The sequence below is a fragment of the Girardinichthys multiradiatus genome, chromosome 21 (genome assembly GCF_021462225.1).
Source record: "Girardinichthys multiradiatus isolate DD_20200921_A chromosome 21, DD_fGirMul_XY1, whole genome shotgun sequence".
Taxonomy (NCBI): domain Eukaryota; kingdom Metazoa; phylum Chordata; class Actinopteri; order Cyprinodontiformes; family Goodeidae; genus Girardinichthys; species Girardinichthys multiradiatus.
Window position 1 is genome coordinate 38,633,616 of NC_061813.1, and position 21,896 is coordinate 38,655,511.

Sequence of the window (21,896 nt, forward strand, 5' to 3'; positions counted from 1 at the left end):
ACAAAATGAAAGATCTCTACACAAGGCTTGCTTTTCTTGACTTGACTGAAGAGACTTTATTAATAAATGTTTTCCTTTTTTCTTTGTAACTGAAATATACAGAATGAGAAACTAAATTACTGACTGATATTAATACGTTAATGACACTACATAGTACATTTAAATGACTAGCCTAGCTTAAACACACATTAGCAACACATTTTTCTCTTCTTCACCCAAAATGATTACAACTGATACTCAAGAGCTCTCTGAACAAAATACCCACAAAGATGAATATTTCCCAAGGCAGAAGCTGTAGAGCATATTTAGCGTGTTTATGATCTGTTTTTTCCTTTAATTGTAGAAAGACTTGTTTTCCCGGAGAAAATACGTCAAAGACAGTTTTATTGGGAGTGCGCTCACTAGCTTACGTAATTCAGGTACAAGTCTGACGAAGGTGAGATGTCTCACTCTGATTAAATTTCAAACCCAAAACCTTTTACGTTTTAGCATGGATTTACATAAACTAATTATAAACTATGAACATATTTATTGCGTTATTTATGTAACTTAATCACATTCATAAATGTATTACTGTCTTTGGACAAAAGGCAGCACACTCCTGCTTGATATAATCACATATCACAACGGACATCATTAAAACATGTTTAAGCACATTTAGCTATTTAACATCAAATGACAATCACTCAGTCTCAGAAAGCAAAACAATTATCTCAGAAACTAGTCTTAAGAATACTTTAACAGTCCCATTTTGTACAGTCCACACTTCCACCTTGCGTACCCTTTTGTCCATGCTGGGAAAGGTTTTTACTATCAGTCCCATTATCCATTCGTTCCTGCTGGCCTGGGAATCTTTTAACAAGACTATGTCACCTTCTTTAAGATTTGGCCTGGTCTCAGTCCATTTTGGACTGCTTTGTAAGGTGTGCAAATATCTTCCAAGTCCTTTGTTCGATCCTCAGCAGGGAAGGCTTCCACGACCTGATTACAGTTTGATGCCACTTTGTGAAGGCGTAAGTTAGACTCTGCTAACATGGTTTGAGTTCTCTTAAGTAGGTCGATTGCTTCCTCTGGCGTAGCAACTGATGTTTTCCTGTCATCAACATAAAATTGACACTCAGCAAACTGTCTCGTATCAGAACCATGTTCTCATTCACCCTGTTTTGCTGCCCGTCTCATGCACTAAATGGCGACAGCAGGTGACGGCTGTTTCCAAACACGTGAACTTTCATCCTAAACTTGACTATGTTCTTTGTAATGTCTTGTCTTCATTCCACAAATAGCGCAAATAGTCTCTGTGGTCTTCATGCACAACAAAGCAATAAAACATTTGCTGCACGTCAGCTGTCAGGGCTATGGGCTCTTTAAGGAAGCATAACAGCACTCCTAACAGAGAGTTGTTCAAATCAGGTCCACTAAGGAGCACTTGGTTGAGGGAAACTCCGTCACACTCTGCACTAGAGTCAAACACAACCCGTATTTGTTCTGGCTTCTGTGGGGGTATACGCCTAACGTGGGCAGATACCAGCATTCCTTATCAGCTGGCAGAGGCGGAGCAAGTTTTGCTTGATAATTGTCCAGCGTTTTTTGCATGAATTGGACGTAGTGATCTTTCATTTCCGGCTTCTTATTTATGGTCTTTCCCAGCGAGGAGAGATGTTTTAGGGCTTGCTTCCTATTATTTGGGAGCTTTCTTCTCTGAGAATGAAAGGGTAAAGGTGCCACCCAGCTGTTCTCCTCGTTTTGATAGATCTTCATGTCCATCATTGTTAAGAATGTTTTGTCGTCAGTTGACATAGCTCATTCATCATCATACTTGGACCTAACAAACACAGTGTGTCCTAGACCGTCTGTGTCGCGGGCAGGGTCTAAAGAGGTTCTATAATTCTCTTTAACGTGAATTATGTTTGTGCAAGGTTGAAAGTAGGATGCACGACCATTATCTAAGGTGTGCGTTTTATAAACATTGACCTCTGACTGACCGTGCATATTCCCTGAACACACCTCTCCCACAATAACCCAACTTAGGTCTAGTCTTTGGGTGTAAGGTGCATAATTGGGCCCATTGATTTGCTCACATACCTCATGGACCTTGAGGATGTCCCTACCCATGGAGTAAAAGGATTGGGGCATGGTGGTCGACAGGTTCGATTTTGTCTGCAACAGAGTAGATGAGGGCGATGCTGCGCAATCTCAGGAGAGGATATTTCAGTTCTATCATCTGGAACAGAGTCACATTCTATGAAAAGGGGGTAGCTGGATGTTGACCTTTCCATCCATGGACTCGAGGAAGAAATTTACTGCTCTCCTTCCTGATGCCTCTGCTTTTCCAGAATAAGTCTTTAAAGTATAAGGGGCGGCCCTGGCCTTGATATCGAAAAGGCTCTAAAACTCTGATTTAGCCAGCGACCTGTTGGACTGTTCATTTATAACCGCGTACATTTTCATAGTTTTTTCTTTTTGTCCTGCAGGGTATGCTTTAACTAAGCAGATCTTGAAGCATGAGCATGGGCCGTCGCTTTGGCCACATACCTCTGTGCACTTTGAGAAGACTGAAAGTGGGGCTGAAGGTGAACTCTCAGTTTGCTCTTCGCTGACATTGTTTTCTAGAGCAATGCTTTCTGGAGCCAAAGCAGGTCTGGGATGCATTGCTGATAGATGTTTTGGGCTGCCACACTCTATACACTTCACTGCTACTTTACAGTCTTTTGCAATATATCTGACTGACCCACAGCACCTGTAGCAGATATGATGTTCTTTCAGATAAGCCTACCTTTCCTCAATGGGTTTACCTCTAAAAAGCTTACACTTTTTGAGTGGGTGTGGTTTTTTTGTGGATTGGGCACTGGCGATCCGGTTCCTCCAATTTCTTTGGACTACTTTGATTAGGCTCTGCTGTGATATCCGTTTTATGTGCAGACACAGAAGTTTTGCAACTATATGGTCTCAGTTTTTCTGCATGAAAAGGGACACGGTTGTTTGGATCTGGTAGAGCAAAGCTAGGGGCATTTTTCATTTTGCCTGTTGCTGGACAAACTGCGTAAAAAACAAAGAGAGGAGGAAATGACACCCTATGCGTCTGTATGAAACTGCAGGTTTATCATCGAACTGCAGGAGATGAGGTATTTTGCAAAATCTTGTGCATAGTTTGTTAAATTGGTGTCAACTATTGACTCCTGCTTAATGAGTCTGTTTACTGGTGGTGTTTTCGTTTAAGTGTTTGTTGTAACTGGTCTGGTTACTTTTGCACAATCTTGCATGTTTACCGCATTGTCATTTCTTTCACGAGGCTGTACTGCATTATGCCGAATGTCTGGGTACGGTGAGAGCGCTCACTAGGTTACGTAATTCAAGTACAAGTCTGACGACGATGAGATGTCTCACTCTGATTACATTTCAAACTCAAAACATTTGAACAGTTTTTGGCATGGATTTACATAAACTAATTATAAACTATGAACATATTTATTGCCTTATTTATGTAACTTAATCACATTCATGAATTTATTACTGTCTTTGAACAAAAGGCAGCACATCCCCTGTGTCCCCCTCGGGATTTCCACCTATAGCAAAATACACTCTGGAGAGGAAGACAATTCATCTGTGCAATTAAAGATTTTACTAAACAAAATTTTAAAATCATCTACAATAAAATAACCAAACTAAAATATAATATCAGGTGTCCATGTTAGGACTTGGCTGTCTACTGTATGTAAATGTAATCAATGCATCTTCATCTGAATCCACCACCTCCGACATCCATATTTACTCCTGACACTAAAGTCATCAAACTCTCCTTCCAGAGGAAACCTAGAACCTTCAGCTGCAGTCAGATATTCCATATGTTCTATCAGTCTGTGAAGAAAAGTTCAGTTTTCTCTGCAGCATCTGATGGAGCTTCAGCTTCAGACTGGAGACACATATTTATTGACTTTAGACCTGATGAAAACCCAAAAGACTTGGGACTTGATTTGGACTTGGCCCATTTGGCTTGAAAATACTTGATATCTCTCTCCAAACAGGAAGTGTGTTCTAAATGAACTGTGCAGTGTCAGAATCTGCTGTTTGGGGTTTGGAGTTTTAAGTCCTGTTTACTACCCTGTTTGCTTCCTGGCTCCATGTCTTTTTCTCTGTCTGGCTACCCATGTAAGTTGTTCTAGTTGGGGCCTGCCATATCAATTATTAATGATAATTAACTACCGTATTTTCCGCACTATAAGGCGCACCGAATTATAAGGCGCACCTTCAATGAATGGCCTATTTTAGAACTGTTTTCATATATAGGGTGCACCGGATTATAAGGCGCATAGAATAGAAGCTACTGCAGTCAAACGTTTGACTGGGGTTGCGTTATGCATCCACTAGATGGAGCTGTGCTAAAGAGAATGTCAACAAAACAGTCAAACTTTATTAATACACTACAAACCAGCGTTCTGATAACTCCATTCACTCTCATGGTAAGGTCTCCTCTACATAGAATTCTATTGAATAGAGCCAACCGCACGTTAGGAATGCATTGGAGTCTATGAAGTTGAAGTTAAAATCAAACGTTAGTTAAAACGTGAAAGGGAACTTTTCCCTGATTCAGTAAACACGTAAAAGAAACAGTTTGATGCACTAAATCAAACGTTAGTACCGTTAACCTTTCCTGTTTCTGTCCCCTGACCGTAGTCTGATGACACAGGGGCCGAAGTTACTAGTTTCCTCGGGGTTAACTCCCTCACTCATACGTTGCTGAGTTGAGCATAAAGAAACAGCATCAAAACACTGAGTTGTTGATGAGATTCGGGGTTCTTTTTAATGACTTTGCAGCACGTAAAAACACAGGGCTTACAGACTCATACACCGCTGCTCCGGTCGCCGTCTCTACCCACCCCACACACACAATAATACCGACGTCACTCCTTCACTCTTGATTCTCAGCTACGGCAGCACACAGCGCCACCTCTGTCCGGAGGAGTAATGTCAACATCTTCCATACACACACACGAAACATACACCCCACACACTGAGCTTCTAATCACATATAGTTCAGGCAATTCCTGCAACAGTACATTCAAACGTTATACACACACAAGTGGTGTTGGACTAGGAGTAAGCACAGTACAGGTGTTTACCGCTATTACTTCGGCGACGCCCCTGACTACGGTAGCCGTAATGCTGCAAGCGGTGCGGCTTTGTAGTTTACCAGTCGTACTGAAACATTTTGACAGAGCGCCGTGTACAACCAGTATGGATCAACCAATTAACCAATTGATCCATATATAAGGCGCTCCGGATTACAAGGCGCACTGTCATTTTTTGAAAAAATTAAAGGTTTTTAAGTGCGCCTTATAGTGCGGAAAATACGGTAATTGTAATTATTAAGAGGTTCTGAGCCCATAATCACAACACCAGAGGACATCTCTGATTTCTATTTGTAAGCCATGATTTTTGGTTAAGAAATTATTTTTCTGATTTCTGATTTTTAATTATAATGTTTGATAAATATAAATTAATCAGTAATCATAATCCTTACATTCATGAGATCTGGGAGTTTAAAAACATTTTGGACTTTAGCCCCAGAGGCTCAGATCTAACAATGCCTATGACCCATGATATAAACATGGAGACTAAAGTAGCTTCTACAGGTTCTGATCTTCTCCATTCCTGACTGATGCCGAGAACTTCAATGAGATCAAACATTAACCTGATGTAGGAGACAGTTCCTATGATTATAAATATCATACAGGAGTGGTGGCCTAGTGGTTAGACAGCAGGGTGTTTGCATCCTGGAGAAGCCACAAGTTCCCCAGTTAGAAACACAGCCTCCCACTCTGGGTCCCTGAGCAAGACCCTTAACCCCTGAATGCTCCCCAGGTGCCGCACAATGGCAGCCCACTGCTCCCTAAAGGATGGGTTAAATGCAGAGGACAATTCTGTTGGAATGTAAAATTGCAATGACAAATAAAGATTATCTTATCATCTTAATAATTTCATAAGTTCTTCTCTCTCCACAGCCCCACTGTCATGATCAACATTGGAGATCTGAAAGCTGCTGAGCAGTGAGATCAGCAGAGAGTGAAGCCTTGTTCCCTCCTTTAACTCAGCCAAGGTTACTGATGTCAAACCTGTGATGGTTTTTTAACATCACCTTTCTTATTCCCAATGAGATGATCCACTGTGGCTACCTCAGATGAAGAAAAACAGGATAAAGATGGTGGATTAGAAAAACATAGAAGCAGAACGAGAAGCAGGATAAAGGTGAGATAAGGAGGATAATGTGGGGGATGGATGAGGATGCAAAGGTCAGGGGAATGATGGACATCCAAACTAGGAAGATAAAGATATATGAAGAGAAAAGATGAGTAGAAATGAGGTGAGGATGAATACATGAACATCCTGCAGAAGATTGAGTGAAAACATATTTGTATTTAAAGGCCAAAAAACGTCCAGAACCAACTTGAATAATGAAGAAGAACCAGGATAACAATAGAGCTGAATCAGCATTCACACCATGAAGACATCTGGACTCACCGAGCCTTTCTGCAGTTCCTCACAGCTGGAATCAGTCTCAGTCGTCCCTCCTTTGTTGTGTTGTACTTCTTCAGGTCCAACTCATCCAGAACCTCCTCTGACATCTGCAGCATGTAGGCCAGAGCTGAGCACTGGAACACAGAGAGCTTCATATCTGATCTGTTCTCTGATTTCAAGAAGTGTTGGATCTTCTGAAAAACTGATAGGTCCTTCATCTCCATCATACAGTGGAAGATGTTGATGCTTCTCTCAGCAGAGATATAATCAGTATTCATCTTCTTCAGGTTCTTGATGATTCTCTGGATGGTTTCTGGACTGTTCTCTGTCTGACCCAGCAGACCTCCTAAGAGTCTATGGTTGGACTCCACAGAGAGGCCATGAAGGAAGCGGACAAACAGGTCCAGGTGACCATTTTTACTGCTGAGGGACTTCTCCATGATTCTCTTCATGAAGCCCTCCAGAGATCTTTCACTGTATTTCTGTCCCAGGAAGTTCTTCATCACCTTTGTGTTCTTGTTGGTTAAACAGTGGAACATGTAGACTGCAGCCAGAAACTCCTGGATGCTCAGATGAACAAAGCAGTAAACTGGTTTCTGGAAGATCAAACTCTCTCTTCTGAATATCTCTGTACAAACTCCTGAGAACACCGAGGCCTCTGTGACATCAAGACCACACTGCTCCAGGTCTTCTTGGTAGAACATGATGTTTCTTTTCTCCAGATGTTCAAATGCCAGCCTCCCCATCTTCAGAAGAACTTTCTTGTCAGCCTCCATCAGCTCCTGTGGACTCCTCTCATGTCCTTCATGGTACTTGTTCTTCTTTCTCCTTGTCTGGACCAGCAGGAAGTGTGAGTACATGTCAGTCATAGTCTTGGGCAGCTCTCCTCTCTGCTCTGTGGTCAACATGTTCTCCAGAACTGTAGCAGTGATCCAGCAGAAGACTGGGATTCCACACATGATGTGGAGGCTCCTGGAGGTCTTGATGTGGGAGATTATTCTGCTGGACAGCTCTTCATCACTGAACCTCCTCCTGAAGTACTCCTCCTTCTGAGCATCAGTGAAGCCTTGTACTTCTGTTACCCTGGCAACACATGAAAGAGGGATCTGATTGGCCGCTGCAGGTCTGGAAGTTATCCAGACGAGAGCCGAGGGCAGCAGGTTCCCCTTGATGAGGTTTGTCAGCAGAACGTTGACTGATGACTTCTGGGTGACATCAGAAACAAGCTGACTGTCGTTGAAGTCCAGAGAAAGTCTGCTTTCATCCAGACCGTCAAAGATGAAGAGAAGTTTACAGACAGCCAGCTTCTCTGCTGGGAGCTTCTGGAGTGTTGGATAGAAAACATGGAGCAGCGTGAGAAGACTGTGCTGCTCCTTTCTGATCAAGTTCAGCTCCCTGAACGAAAGCAGAACCACCACACTGACATCTTGGTTCTCCAAGCCCTCTGCCCAGTCCAGAGTGAACTTCTGCACTGAGAAGGTTTTTCCAACACCAGCGACGCCGTTGGTCAGAACCACTCTGATGGCTCCATGCTGGTCAGGTAAGGGTTTAAAGATGTCGTGGCACCTGATTGGAGACTCATGGAGGTTCTGGTTCTTGGAAGCTGTTTCCAGCTGCTTCACCTCATGTTGGGTATTAACCTCTTCACTCTGTCCCTCTGTGATGTAGAGATCAGTGTAGATCATGTTCAGGAGGGTTCTACTTCCTGTTTCATCACTTCCTTCAGTCACACATTCACATCTCCTCCTCAGACTGATCTTATGTTCCTCTAGAACCTCCTGCAGACCAACATCTGCTGAAACAAAGAAGAAAAGACATGATTTAGTGATGAAGTTGGACCAGAACCATCTGTAACATTAGTAGTGATGCTAAACAATACGATCCATCCTCAGAACCAGAACCTTGTTAAACTGGAAGACAGCATATTTCTGCCTCTGTTTGGTGGCCAGTATCTGTTCACTGTCAGTATCTGATTCATAAAGTAGATCAGATGAATAAATGCTGACAGAAACAAGTCCATTAAATGCAGCAGCTTTCAGCAACATCAACTCTTTGCATCATGTCACCATTGTCCTCATTTTACTATTTCTATCTGACCTTCTGTCACAAACACAGCAGCTCCAGAAGAGGCAGAGAGGAAGAAACATGTTTTCTCCCAGCATTTTCAGCTTTAATGAAGTAAATCTAGAGGAAACGCTCTAATCTGCAGGAGAAACATCTCATTGTATCAGGTAGAGTTCACATTTAAAATGGTATTTCTCACTCAAAGACTGAATTTGATGCTTTTAAAGAATAATTCCAGGTTGGAAATGACATGGGACTGATTTGGACCTTTAGAATAAACAACAGATTGTTAGAATGATTCCATGTTGTATAAACAGATATATATATACTGTAATATGTGATATATTGTCAGAGTAAATAAAGGTTTCTGTCTCTCAGACTTTCCTTCCTCTTTTTGTGAAAGCAGCAAAGCAGCAGGTTGATTTGTCCACCTTTTTGTTTTCATGCATCAAAATGATCACCAGCTTTAAGGAGATGTTCAGTTTTGATGCATTTAGCACAAAGGTTCTGAAAACAGAACCACTTCAAACCCAATAGGTTGTTGGGTCGAACACAGACGTTACATTTACACCAGCTGGAAATACAGAGATTTAGTTGAAATAATTGATCACAGAAAGACATTAAAAACTGGAATTTCTAAATAACTAAAGACATGGAACTGGTTCATCAGAGAAGATAGAAGGAAGATCTGATTGGAGATGTTTAGTCTTACCTGGTGAACAGCTGCTCTGATTGGCTGTCAGCAGTCCAGCTCCTGTTCTGGGTCTTTCTCCGCACTGGGGGCTGCTACTCTTCCTCCGTCTGTGAAGACATGTCTTCATCACTGAAATAGTTCACTAACATCAGGGTGGGGCTGTCCTACTGAAGCTGAAGATGTTCATGAAGGTCCACCACAAACAAAGGTCCAGAAGCTGGGTCAGAACAGAACCTCAGAACATTGATGATGTCTGGTTTGAAGTATTTCATTGTATTATATTTGCTATCATGACTGATCTTCTTTTGTTGTATTTGTTCATTTGAAACATCTTCAGGAACAATAATCATTATTCTGTCAGAGTAGAAAACTGCTTCCATCAGAGGCTTAAAGAGACCAAAAACTGACTCAAATCTAGATTCCAGAGTAGAAAGTTGGATCCTTCTTTAATGGTTTAACACCAGTAAACAAGACTCAGCCTCAGTTTGCATTAATCTCAGAACTTTATAAAGATCTGTTTACTGTGACAGTACATTATTTGGACCTGTTAGAAGTTCTAACAACAAGTTCAATAAAGTTCTGGTCTTTTATTTGTCGTATAAAGTTGGATCAACTGAATCTGACGTCATGATGATGTTTTGGACTTTGGTTTTGTGTCACTCTGTAGTTTTATTGTTCTGATATATTGTTTGCAGTTGTAGTCTTTAGTTACAGTCCATCTTTATTGACCCCAGTTCCTGTTTTATTCTGGTGTTCTGGTTCCTTTTATGCACTTTGTTCTGGTTTCTATCTTGTTCTGTTCATCTCGCCGGTTTCTGGGTTTCTTTATCACCAAAGACTTTTAAAATCAGGTTCTGTTCAGCCCATTTGGTTGGTCTAAATAGAAGCTTCAAATTATGATGAAAGTTGGCTTTTCTCCATTTTATCTGATTGGGTCAAGATGTTAAAAGTCAAATAGTTTAGATTATTTAAATAACTAGTCTCTACAGTTTGATATTATTGTGCAAAAAAAGTTTTAAAGGACCTTCACATTTTTACATCAGAAAATATCTGGATTTACGGATGGATTTACAGAACAGATTTGAGTTTAGAACCGGTACCGAGGACAGCAATGGTTACCAAACTGTCTAAATCATCATTCTATAAATAAAATATGTTATTCAAGTGTTAAACTGGGATTAACTGGTTGTTAATAAAATATTTATTTGAAGACATTTTTGGCATTAATGGCAGATATTTAACAGGTATGAGGGTGGAGAGAGCTGGAGAAGATATGCAGCAAATGGACCGAGACCCAGAATCAAACCCAGGACAATCAGATCAAGGACCAGGGCCTCGGCCCATGGTGCATCTACTCTACCAACTGAGCCACCAGCCCCCCAATAAAACATGAACTGCAAAGATTTTCGGGCTCCATGATGATTGGAAAACATGAGATATGTGATAATGTTGGTGAATGTTGCCATGACGACTTGCAGTAAATAAATAAACATCTAAACAGTATTAATGTCTTTCTGAACTGGGTTCATAGCAAACATGGACTTCAGATCATGAGTCTTTCCAGCTACTGGAACAAAAGTTAATTCATTATTTTAGTCTCAACAAGGTTTTATTTAAAAAGTTTCTGTTTAGCAAAGAAACAACTTAGTTATAGTTTCTTAATGACTCGACCATCTTACCACCACTTTACCTTCTAACTTATTTTTCTGCATTAATCAAATAGAGACACTAAATATACTACAGGCACAGAGAGCCTGAATGTATTTTACTTTAATAATTAACATTTATTGCAGTCCAAGAAGCTCCTCATGACAACCAGGTTGAATCCACTGATATTACATTAACAATAAATATTGCGATTATTGTGCAGCTCTAATAAATTTAAATTAGACGTTTGTTTCTAAGTTTATTGGTAAATCAGTGCAGTTTTCTTTCTTAGTTATTGATGGTGGATGATTAATGTTGATGAAAGTTGAAGTTTATTTAGTGAATTCAGCCTCACAGTCTGTCTCTGACATTATGATGTTTTCTGGGATTTAATATCTGACCCTTTTGAAGATTGTAGGACTTGTCATGAGCAAAATATCAGAGTTTTGTCTCCAATCTGACCTTTGACCTTTTGTCTGCAGCTGGTTGATGTCTGTGAAATGAGCGCTATGATTGGTTGAATGTGATGGAGGGAGCAGGAAGTGAAATGTCCCAACATAACAGTTTGTTATTGTTCCCACTCCCACAGACACCATACCTCTGTGGAACCTGGAACCTGCTACAGCTTCATAAAGACACAAAGGAAACTATTTAGTTTTTCCTCCACAGTTTGTTCTGTTCTCTCAAAGTCCAGTTTAGGTCAGAACCAAAGAACTAAAGTTATTTAAATCAAGTTTTTGTCTCCCTGAATCAGTTTTAACCAGAAATCAAAGTTTAAACCCTGGTTGGTCTCTGCAGAGTCACATCCATCAGTTAGAAACTGGGTTCTTACTCTGGGTCTGAAGGTCCAGGTTCATTACTGAAGTCTAGAAGTCTATCGTTGGACCGGTCACTCCTCATAGACGGACAGCTGGATCCAGGAGGTTCTGCTTTCTGTCTGTGGTTCTGATCTCTGAAACACAAACATGTTATTCAGATCACATCAATCAGTGAGAAACTGGGACAAAAACCACAGAAGAAGATCTGAACACAGAGAAGAAGAAGGTTTAAAGTTCCAGAGTGAAACATTCAAACTGATCTGTTGGATCAAACTGAACATTATCTTAAAGACTGGGTTCTACTGGGTTCTACTTGGTTCTACTGGTATGGTTCACATGACCCAAACCAACGCCTGCAGGACAACAGGGTCATGTCAGTTTTATGTAGCTGATGAGATCCTATTTATATGAAGTATTCTACAAAGTACTTCTATAGTACACACTACTAATACTACAAAGCCCAGAATGCACTGTCCACTGTCACATTGATCACATCTAGTCTGAGAAGGTGGAGAGCAGAGAATCTGTTCCCTGATATCAAAACTAAAGCTGTTCATCTTGTATGAGGAGCTGATGTGGCCGTCATTAAAGACTAGAACCCATCAACAGAACATTAACAGAACCTTAGAACAAGTCTGATGACCCGAGTCCTCTTGTGCTGCTTTTACCTGTTTACGTTTTTTCTTTGAGTTGCAGATGATTAGTGGGCGTGGCCAGGTTGTTAGCCTATTGGGATCAACTGGACCTGGTGCCCCTAGTATGGAAGATCTCGTTGCTCCTCACAGTCTTGGTTGTTTTTGTTTTCATGCAACATTTTCCTCCATCATTGCTTCACTCAGATCTTCATTTAAACTTTACTGATTTACTGACAGACTTCATGTTTATTTAACTTTAATTTGAGTTTAAATAAAAACAAAGTTACATTTTATTTATATGGTGAAGATCAACTAGTTATTATTCTATATATTATATCTGTGTGGAGTCACATGAATCAGTTAGAAACTGAGTTCTTACTCTGGGTCTGAAGGTCCAGGTTCTTTACTGAAGTCTGGAGGTATATCTTTGGACCGGTCACTCCTCATAGACGGACAGCTGGATCCTGGAGGTTCTGCTCTGTCCTTCTTTAGATCCCAGTCTTCCATCTTCTGTACTTCAGCCAATCTGAGAGAGAAACCAGAACCAGTCAGTTCCCAGTGATTCAGGTCCAGTAACTGTCCTGTAAAGCAGAAAGCTGATTCCCATCATGTGTGTAGAGGATCAGAGGAACCTGATCTCAGCAGGTAACATCTGGGGTTGAATTGTCTCCTTCACTACTTCATGGAATTTCTGATGTCTGCTGGGTGATCCCCCCAGAACCATCTGGGTTCCTCCTGCTGGGGAACCTTCAGTTAAAGCAACGGTTCTGAAACCTTTCAGGTCCAGACCTGCTTTAGAGGAAGATGGTCTGCCAGACCCCCTGCTGAGTCAGAACCTCTCAGACACGATCATCAAGAGGAATCAGTGAAATCTCTTCACTTTTTAACATTTTAACATCAGTCTGAACATCAGCATCACCCGAGACTCCGCCCCTTCTTACAGGACAGGTGAGTCTACCTGAGGTACAGAATGTCCTTCCTGCTCATCTTATTCCATAGTGGGTCATGGGGTCGCTGGTGCCTATCTCCAGCAGTCCACGGACGGGAGGCGGGGCACAGCCTGAACAGGTCACCAGTCCATCGCAGTTGGTAGCACTGTTGCCTTGCAGCAAGAAGGTCTTGGGTTCAACTCCTGGCCTGAGGGTCTTTCTGCATGGAGTTTGCATGTTCTCCCCGTGCATGCATGGGTTCTCACCGGGTACTCTGGCTTCCTCCCCACATGCCTGTTAAGTTAATTGGTCTCTCTAAATTGCCTTTAGGTGTGTGAATGAGTGTGCATGGTTGTTTGTGTGTTGCAATGGACTGGTGAACTGTCCAAGTTGTGCCCCGCCTCCCGTCCGTGGACTGCTGAAGATGGCCAGCTTCCCCGCGACCCACTATGGAAGAAGCGGTATAGAAAATGACTGACTCACTGACTGACAGACTGACATTACTAAGGTGCAAAGTGGTTTTAGAAAAGGGAGAAATATTAATGACCCAAAGTTATATTTAGAACATGAAATCAGAAGAGCGCAAATTCATAAAGAAAGTGTAGTTGGTGGATGTTTTGACATAGAGAAAGCTTATAACATGATATGGGTTGAAGGATTACTGATTAAATTAAATGAAAATTACTGGGAAAATGTTTACCTGGATTCAAAACTTTTTAACAAATAGAACTCTTCTAGTTAGAAAAGATCAAGAAGTGTCAACAAAATATGTCGTAGACAATGGAACACCTCAAGGTAGTTTTAAAAGTCCAATATTGTTTACTATAATGATAAATGACGTATTTGCAGAAATTGGAAAAGAAATGGGATGTTCACTTTTTGCTGATGATGCAGCCTTATGGAAAAGGGGGAAAAATGTACAGATAACTGGAAAGAAAATACAGGCGGAGATAAGAAGGATAGAGAAGTGGGCTTCTCAATGGTGATTCAAGTTCTCAGTCGAGAAAACAAAAGTTATGGTATTTACACAAAAAGAAATAAGAGAGGGAATACAATTAAAATGATATAATGAAGCCTTCAGCTGATCCAAAATGCTGCAGCAAGAGTTCTGATAAAAATGAAAAAGAGAGATCATATTTCTCCGACTTTAGCTTCCCTTTATTGGCTCCCTGTTAAATCCAGAATAGAATTTAAAATTCTCCTCCTCACATATAAAGCCCTTAATGACCTACAGGGGTTGGACAATGAAAGTGAAACACTTGTCATTTTAGTGTGGGAGGTTTCATGGCTAAATTGGACCAGCCTGGTAGCCAGTCTTCATTGATTGCACATTGCACCAATAAGAGCAGAGTGTGAAGGTTCAATTAGCAGGGTAAGAGCACAGTTGTGCTCAAAATATTGAAATGCACACAACATTATGGGTGACATACCAGAGTTCAAAAGAGGACAAATTGTTGGTGCACGTCTTGATGGTGCATCTGTGACCAAGACAGCAAGTCTTTGTGATGTATCAAGAGCCACGGTATCCAGGGTAATGTCAGCATACCACCAAGAAGGACGAACCACATCCAACAGGATTAACTGTGGACGCAAGAGGAAGCTGTCTGAAAGGGATGTTCGGGTGCTAACCCAGATTATATCCAAAAAACATAAAACCACGGCTGCCCAAATCCCGGCAGAATTAAATGTGCTCCTCAACTCTCCTGTTTCCACCAGAACTGTCCGTCGGGAGCTCCACAGGGTCAATATACACGGTCGGGCTGCTATAGCCAAAACATTGGTCACTCATGCCAATGCCAAACATCGGTTTCAATGGTGCAAGGAGCACAAATCTTGGGCTGTGGACAATGTGAAACATGTATTGTTCTCTGATGAGTCCACCTTTACTGTTTTCCCCACATCCGGGAGAGTTACGGTGTGGAGAAGCCCCAAAGAAGCGTACCAGCCAGACTGTTGCATGCCCAGAGTGAAGCATGGGGGTGGATCAGTGATGGTTTGGGCTACCATATCATGGCATTCCCTTGGCCCAATACTTGTGCTAGATGGGCGCGTCACTGCCAAGGACTACCGAACCATTCTTGAGGACCATGTGCATCCAATGGTTCAAACATTGTATCCTGAAGGCGGTGCCGTGTATCAGGATGACAATGCACCAATACACACAGCAAGACTGGTGAAAGATTGGTTTGATGAACATAAAAGTGAAGTTGAACATCTCCCATGGCCTGCACAGTCACCAGATCTAAATATCATTGAGCCGCTTTGGGGTGTTTTGGAGGAGCGAGTCAGGAAACGTTTTCCTCCCCCAGTATCACGTAGTGACCTGGCCACTATCCTGCAAGAAGAATGGCTTAAAATCCCTCTGATCACTGTGCAGGACTTGTATATGTCATTCCCAAGACAAATTGACGCTGTATTGGCCGCAAAAGGAGGTCCTACACATATTAATAAATTATTGTGGTCTAAAACCAGGTGGTGGTGGTTCCTAGAGTCTCTAGAAGTAGAATGGGAGGCAGATCCTTTACTTATCAGGCTCCTCTCCTGTGGAACCAGCTCCCAGTTTTAGTCCATGAGGCAGACACCCTGTCTCCTTTTAAGGCTAGGCTTAAAACTTTCCTTTTGATAAATCTTATAGTTAGAGTGGCTTAGGTTATCCTGAGCTATCTGTGTAGTTATGCTGCTATAGGCTTAGGCTGCTGGAGGACATAATGGCCACTTTACCCCCTCTTCGCTACATTCTCACACAATTCTCCAATTTTGCATTATTTGCTGTTATTTCAGCTTTTAACCTTGTTCTCTCTCTTTTCTCTTCCTAGAAGCTACACCTGGCCTGACTCTGTGTCTACCTGTGACACCTTTCTGGAGAGGGGCATCGTCCAACCTTCTGCTGCCAACAACTTAATGCTCACCCTCTACAGATGATCCACATGGTCCTGTCTTTCAGTGTTTAACCCTTTCTCTCTCCTAGACATGGCGATTGACTGAGCTTCTACTGTGACTAACTCTATGTGCTCTCTTTCAGACTCTAACCTCGAAAACTGGCTCAGAGTTTATCTGTTCTTTCTTTCTAGGTGAAACGACTAAAGGAGCTACATCCATTAACATTTACTTTTCCTTCCCATAGAAAGTACTCCTGGATCAGTGCTTCTTTGTTCTCTTTGTGTCTCTGCTCTGTTCTCTCAAACCCCCAGTCGGTCGTGGCAGATGGCTGCTCACACTGAGCCTGGTTCTGCTGGAGGTTTCTTCCTGTTAAAAGGGAGTTTTTCCTCTCCACTGTCGCTACATGCATGCTCAGTATGAGGGATTGCTGCAAAGTCAACGCCAGTGACTGTCCACTGTCTCTACATGCTCATCCAGGAGGAGTGAATGCTGCAAGTCACTGACTGGATGCAATCTGCTGGGTTTCCTTAGATAGAAAAACTTTTTATACAATTTGAATAAATAACTAACTCTGACTGCACTGTTCAATGGTTAGGATTAATTGGAATGTATGTACCTGACTGTTGTGAAGTGCCTTGAGACAACATGTGTTGTGAATTGGCGCTATATAAATAAAACTGAATTGAAACTGAATTTAACTGAATTAGAACAAGTTAAATGTATAAAGTTTCTAGGAATATGGTTTGATGAGAAAATCCTATGGAATATACATATTCAGAAAATGATAGATAAATGTAAGAAAGTATTAAATGTTATGAGATGTTTGGCTGGCAGTGACTGGGGAGCAGACAGGGAAGCATTAAAACAAATTTCCACAGGATTGATCAGATCAAATATAGATTAAGGAAGTATTACATATGGTTCAGCAGCAAAGACACATCTGGAAAAATTAAATATTATACAACATCAAGCAGTAAGACTTTGTACAGTAGCTGTGAGATATAAGGAGAACACAATTAACAATAAATTACTGGTTACATTTACAAGGCAATAACCCGGGTCATCCAACACGAGACATCTTGAAGCCATGCTGGGATAAACTTAAAAAATATACAAGATGTTTTGGATGGATTATTGAAAAGATAACAGAAGAATAACATGTATAAAATACAGTAATAAGTCCGATACTGCCTCTAGCTGTTGTACCACCCTGGATTTTACCAGAAGCAAAGGTAGATATGTCATTAATGGAAAAAAAGAAAAGAACATGTTTATTAGACTTAAATACAGTACAGGAATATGTTAATAATTATTACCAATTCCTTCAGATTTGCGGGAGGTGGAGAGATATCGACTAGAAAATAGTCGGGCTCGCCTCCACGCACAGCGTGGGCTCTGGAACCCATCTCCTCAAGAGGGGTTGGACTCTCTTCTACTCTGGAGTGGCCCACGGGGAGAGGCGGCGGGGTGGGGTGGGTTTGCTTGTTCCCCCCCAGCTCAGCCGTCTCGTGTTGGGGTTTACCCCGGTGGATGAGAGGGTCGCATCTCTGCGCCTTCGGGTTGGGGACAGGTCTCTGACTGTCGTTTCGGCCTACGGGCCGAGCGGTAGTGCGGAGTACCCAGCCTTCTTGACGTCCCTGTCAGGGGTGCTGGATAGTGCCCCTCCCAGGGACTCCATTATTCTGCTGGGGGACTTCAACGTCCACGTGGGAAATGACAGTGACACCTGGAGTGGCGTGATCGGGAGGAATGGCCTTCCCGATCTGAATCCGATTGGTGTTTTGTTACTGGACTTCTGTGCTAGTCGCGGATTGTCCATAACGAACACCATGTTCAAACATAAGGGTGTCCATCAGTGCACTTGGCACCAGGACACCCTAGGCAGGAGGTCAATGATCGACTTTGTTGCTGTATCATCAGACCTTCGGCCGCATGTTTTGGACACTCGGGTGAAGAGAAGGGCTGAGCTGTCCACTGATCACCACCTGGTGGTGAGTTGGATCCGCTGGAGGAGAAGGAAGCCGGACAGACTTGGCAGGCCCAAGCGCATAGTGAGGGTCTGATGGGAACGTCTGGCGGAGCCCTTGGCCAGGGATGTATTCAACTCCCACCTCCGGGAGAGCTTTGACCAGATCCCGGGGCATGTTGGAGACATAGAGTCCAAGTGGACCATGTTCTCCACATCTATTGTCGATGCTGCTGCCCGTAGCTGCGGCCGTAAGGTCTGCGGTGCCTGACGCAGCAGCAATCCTCGAACCCGGTGGTGGACACCAGCAGTAAGGGACGCTGTCAAGCTGAAGAAGGAGTCCTATCGTCTGTGGTTGGCTTGTGGGACTCCTGAGGCGGCTGACTGGTATCGTGGGGCCAAGCGTGCCGCGGCCCGGGCGGTGGAATCGGGGGCGCTTTACTAGGGGCCACCCAGTCTCTGTACAAGCGGAGCAGGAGTTTGGTTTGCATTGCCGGCATTAAGTCGGACCTGTTCCCGGTGCATGTTGGACTCTGGCAGGGCTGCCCTTTGTCACCGGTCCTGTTAATAACTTTTATGGACAGGATTTCTAGGTGCAGCCAAGGGCCGGAGGGGATCTGGTTTGGGGACCAGATGATTTCGTCTCTTCTTTTTGCAGATGACGTGGTCCTGCTGGTCCCCTCTAGCCAAGACCTACAGCATGTGCTGGGGCGGTTCGCAGCCTAATGTGAAGCGGCTGGGATGAAGATCAGCTCCTCCAAGTCCAAGGCCATTGTTCTCGACCGGAAAAGGGTGGCTTGTCCTCTTCAGGTTGGAGGGGAGTTCCTGCCTCAAGTGGAGGAGTTTAAGTATCTCGGGGTCTTGTTCACGAGTGAGGGAAGAATGGAGCGGGACATCGACTGACGGATCAGTGCAGCTGCCGCAGTAATGGGGGCGCTGTGCCGGTCTGTTGTGGTGAAGAGAGAGCTAAGCCAAAAAGCGAAGCTCTCGATTTTTCCCATTTATACTATAGTGAAATAAAGCATAACTTCTAATGTTTCCCTTTTGTTACAATAGGATAAGAATGCTCATAGACACACATTACAAGGATAAATGGCCCAAGGTTTGTCATGAATGACTTGAGGCTGGGACACTGGGTTTGATAGTGGAGCAGCTGGTATAACTGGTTTGATTAGAAAGCCACAGCACACTTAGATTAAGGATGGACACCCGCTACTACACAACCTACCAGATAGACACCACAATGGTGACACATAGTCTACTGATAATCACTGAGGGAGTGCACATCCATTGCATTGGAGTACCAGATATAAAAACTATGTGTGACCTTCTTTCGTCATCCTTTCAAAGTTGGCGGCGGTCCAAGACAAGAGCCTCAGCGCTGATCTCTGTAATCATTCCTCTGCCTTAAAAGAGCTGAGAGTTAGAAACTGCTTGAGAGTCGTTCCTTTAAGAGTCAGTGTCAGATAAAGTGTGTGATCGCTTCTGGGGACCAAGGACCGGAGAAAATCCGAGACGTCTGACCGCCAACAGGGTGCGGTAACTCGGACAAATTGGTGTTTCCGCCCGTGCCACAGAAGCGAAATACCACTTCTGGATAGGTTTGCCTCAGAAGGACAAAACATCACAGCAGCGGCCACAAACCAAAAGGTAGGGAGATTCCTATTAAAAATCTCCAGTGTTTTTCCCCTAAAATGAACTCGAACGCGTCACCAAGGGGAAGTATTAAGTTTCAATAGCTCCTTGGACTTCTTAAAACTCCTTAAAGCTGCTTACTTCCTTGTGTGTAAACACGCAGAGATAGATGCGCATCCTCGGCATGGTTTCAAGGTCCTGAGTTCTCTTAACCCTTTATGACCTACCATAGAACAAGTTCACCAGAGCATATTTTTACATTTGTACATGCTGTAGAGCCATTTTTTGGAGCATTTCAATTTGCTATACATCAATACAACCCTTAAATCCAAACTTTTTATATTTTGTATATAATAACTCCATATTAAGTAAGTGAATTGCAAAAAAGTGCAATTAACTACCGGAAAATCTTTTTTTTTTTTGCACATATTTTCCTAAATACAGAAATATCATAGCTGTATCCCTCAAATATTGCAATATAAAAAAGTTGCACAAAACCCTCTCAAACCACAGGAAATATATTTGGAGTGTTTCCATAACTTTATTTTTGAAATACACAAATTTTTATGAAAAGAGACAAAAACGAACATAAAATGTACATTGTGAACAGTTTGAGAAAAGATAATATGTACATCAAAATAAACTATTTACAGACGTGTAATTAAATCTCTAAGTGCGCCAGATACCTATGAGCACATATATGTTCATAAGACCATCTTCAAACAATAAAAAGTGCGAAAAACTACGAAAATGAAAGCGAAAGTGCGAGCGAAGTTTAGCGCGAAAAAACTACAACTACTGGGAAAAAAAGACCACTCCCAGAAAAAATCACCTGGGAAATGACATCACTTCCAGATGTTGCGGGTATTGGTGTGAAAGAAAACCATGTGATAGTTCATCCACCAATGTCATCACGCATATTCCGATGTGGGAAGTACACTTTGGTCTGCATTTTAATGTTTGTTTTTTGCGATTTTTTACTGTATTTCTGCAACAGTTTCTGGAAAATAAAAACTGTGCTCTGAGACACGTGGTGAGTAGAATATTTAAGTTGAACTCTTCGGTTTCATTTGCAAAAAAAAGTTTTGTTCTAGCTTATTTGGTCGCAATTCTGCCATTAAGTTACACAAAGTGGTTCCACTCTAAAATTCAGTATTTACAGGGTAATCAAACTTTTATGTGGCCAATGTCTGTCTGTTTTTGTAAATCAACAGTATCATAATAATATTAGGTCAGATCTTAATGATAAAACAAAAGGATTTTAACAGATGTTTGGACTTTTTCCAGTCAGGTTCAGAATGATCAAATTTAACACAAGATGAATGAATGTACCTTAACAGAATTACAGTACTGGACTGAAATGGAGAAAACTTGAGTTAACTGAAACAAACTTTAGTTACTTGAAATAAATATAAGGTGTAATTAAAAGGGAAGAACTATAGCTGACTGAAACTGTACAGTGTGTTTATAAAACTGGGTATTATAAGACATAACATGCCCTTCATTTAAGCCTTCTAAACAGATGAGGAGTGAGTTTTTTCCACAGGACTCAGTTACAGTTAAATGTAATTGAACCAGATTTTGAAAATATTATCTATGGTTGAGATGTCATACTTACATTCACAATTTAATGAACACTGAATGAATACTCTGACCCTTTTTGAATCCTACACATAAAAGAGACCAATCAAGGTATGGACATTAAAACAAGCACTAGAATTAATAAAACCTAAACTAAACCGAACATTACTAAAATAATAGCAACTAATAAAACTAGTGACCCCATTCTTAAATATAATAAGGACTTACTGCATTAGAAAAAATATAGATAGATCTAAACAAAGATAGATTAGAATAAAATATTGAGAGCTGTTATACTCTTGCTGATAAATACCATAAAAATTGTTATGGAACCAGATGATTACAAGAGAGCAGCTTTATCATGGCCAAACAGAAACATTTGCAGGGAATATCCAATGTCCTTCAACCTGATTTTGACTTTATTTAACCCTATCATGGCACATATTATGTAAGAAAGAAATAAAATGTATAATTGGCAGCACTGACAACTGATTATTTCAAAGGTAACCCCTTGAGATGCACCATCTTATTTTT

The 21,896-nt window shown here is 41.8% G+C and overlaps 1 protein-coding gene across 22 annotated transcripts in view; it reads right to left on the minus strand.

The window, feature by feature from the left end:
* LOC124858137 (NACHT, LRR and PYD domains-containing protein 12-like) overlaps positions 1 to 21,896 on the minus strand; it is a 102,303-nt gene that overhangs the window by 16,734 nt on the left and 63,673 nt on the right. For 5 of the 22 annotated variants that reach the window (XM_047349998.1, XM_047349999.1, XM_047349993.1 and 2 more), the window contains 3 exons: positions 11,751 to 11,870; positions 9,290 to 9,378; positions 6,517 to 8,308 (listed from right to left, as the gene is read on the minus strand). The exons of 8 other annotated variants lie outside the window; for them this stretch is intronic. In XM_047349998.1, the coding sequence (XP_047205954.1) occupies positions 6,517 to 8,308; positions 9,290 to 9,378; positions 11,751 to 11,870 (2,001 nt within the window). Of the gene's footprint in view, positions 1 to 6,516; positions 8,309 to 9,289; positions 9,379 to 11,750; positions 11,871 to 12,750; positions 12,898 to 21,896 lie in introns of all 22 variants that reach the window. 9 more of the 22 variants (XM_047350007.1, XM_047350008.1, XM_047349989.1 and 6 more) reach the window with 5 other exon arrangements.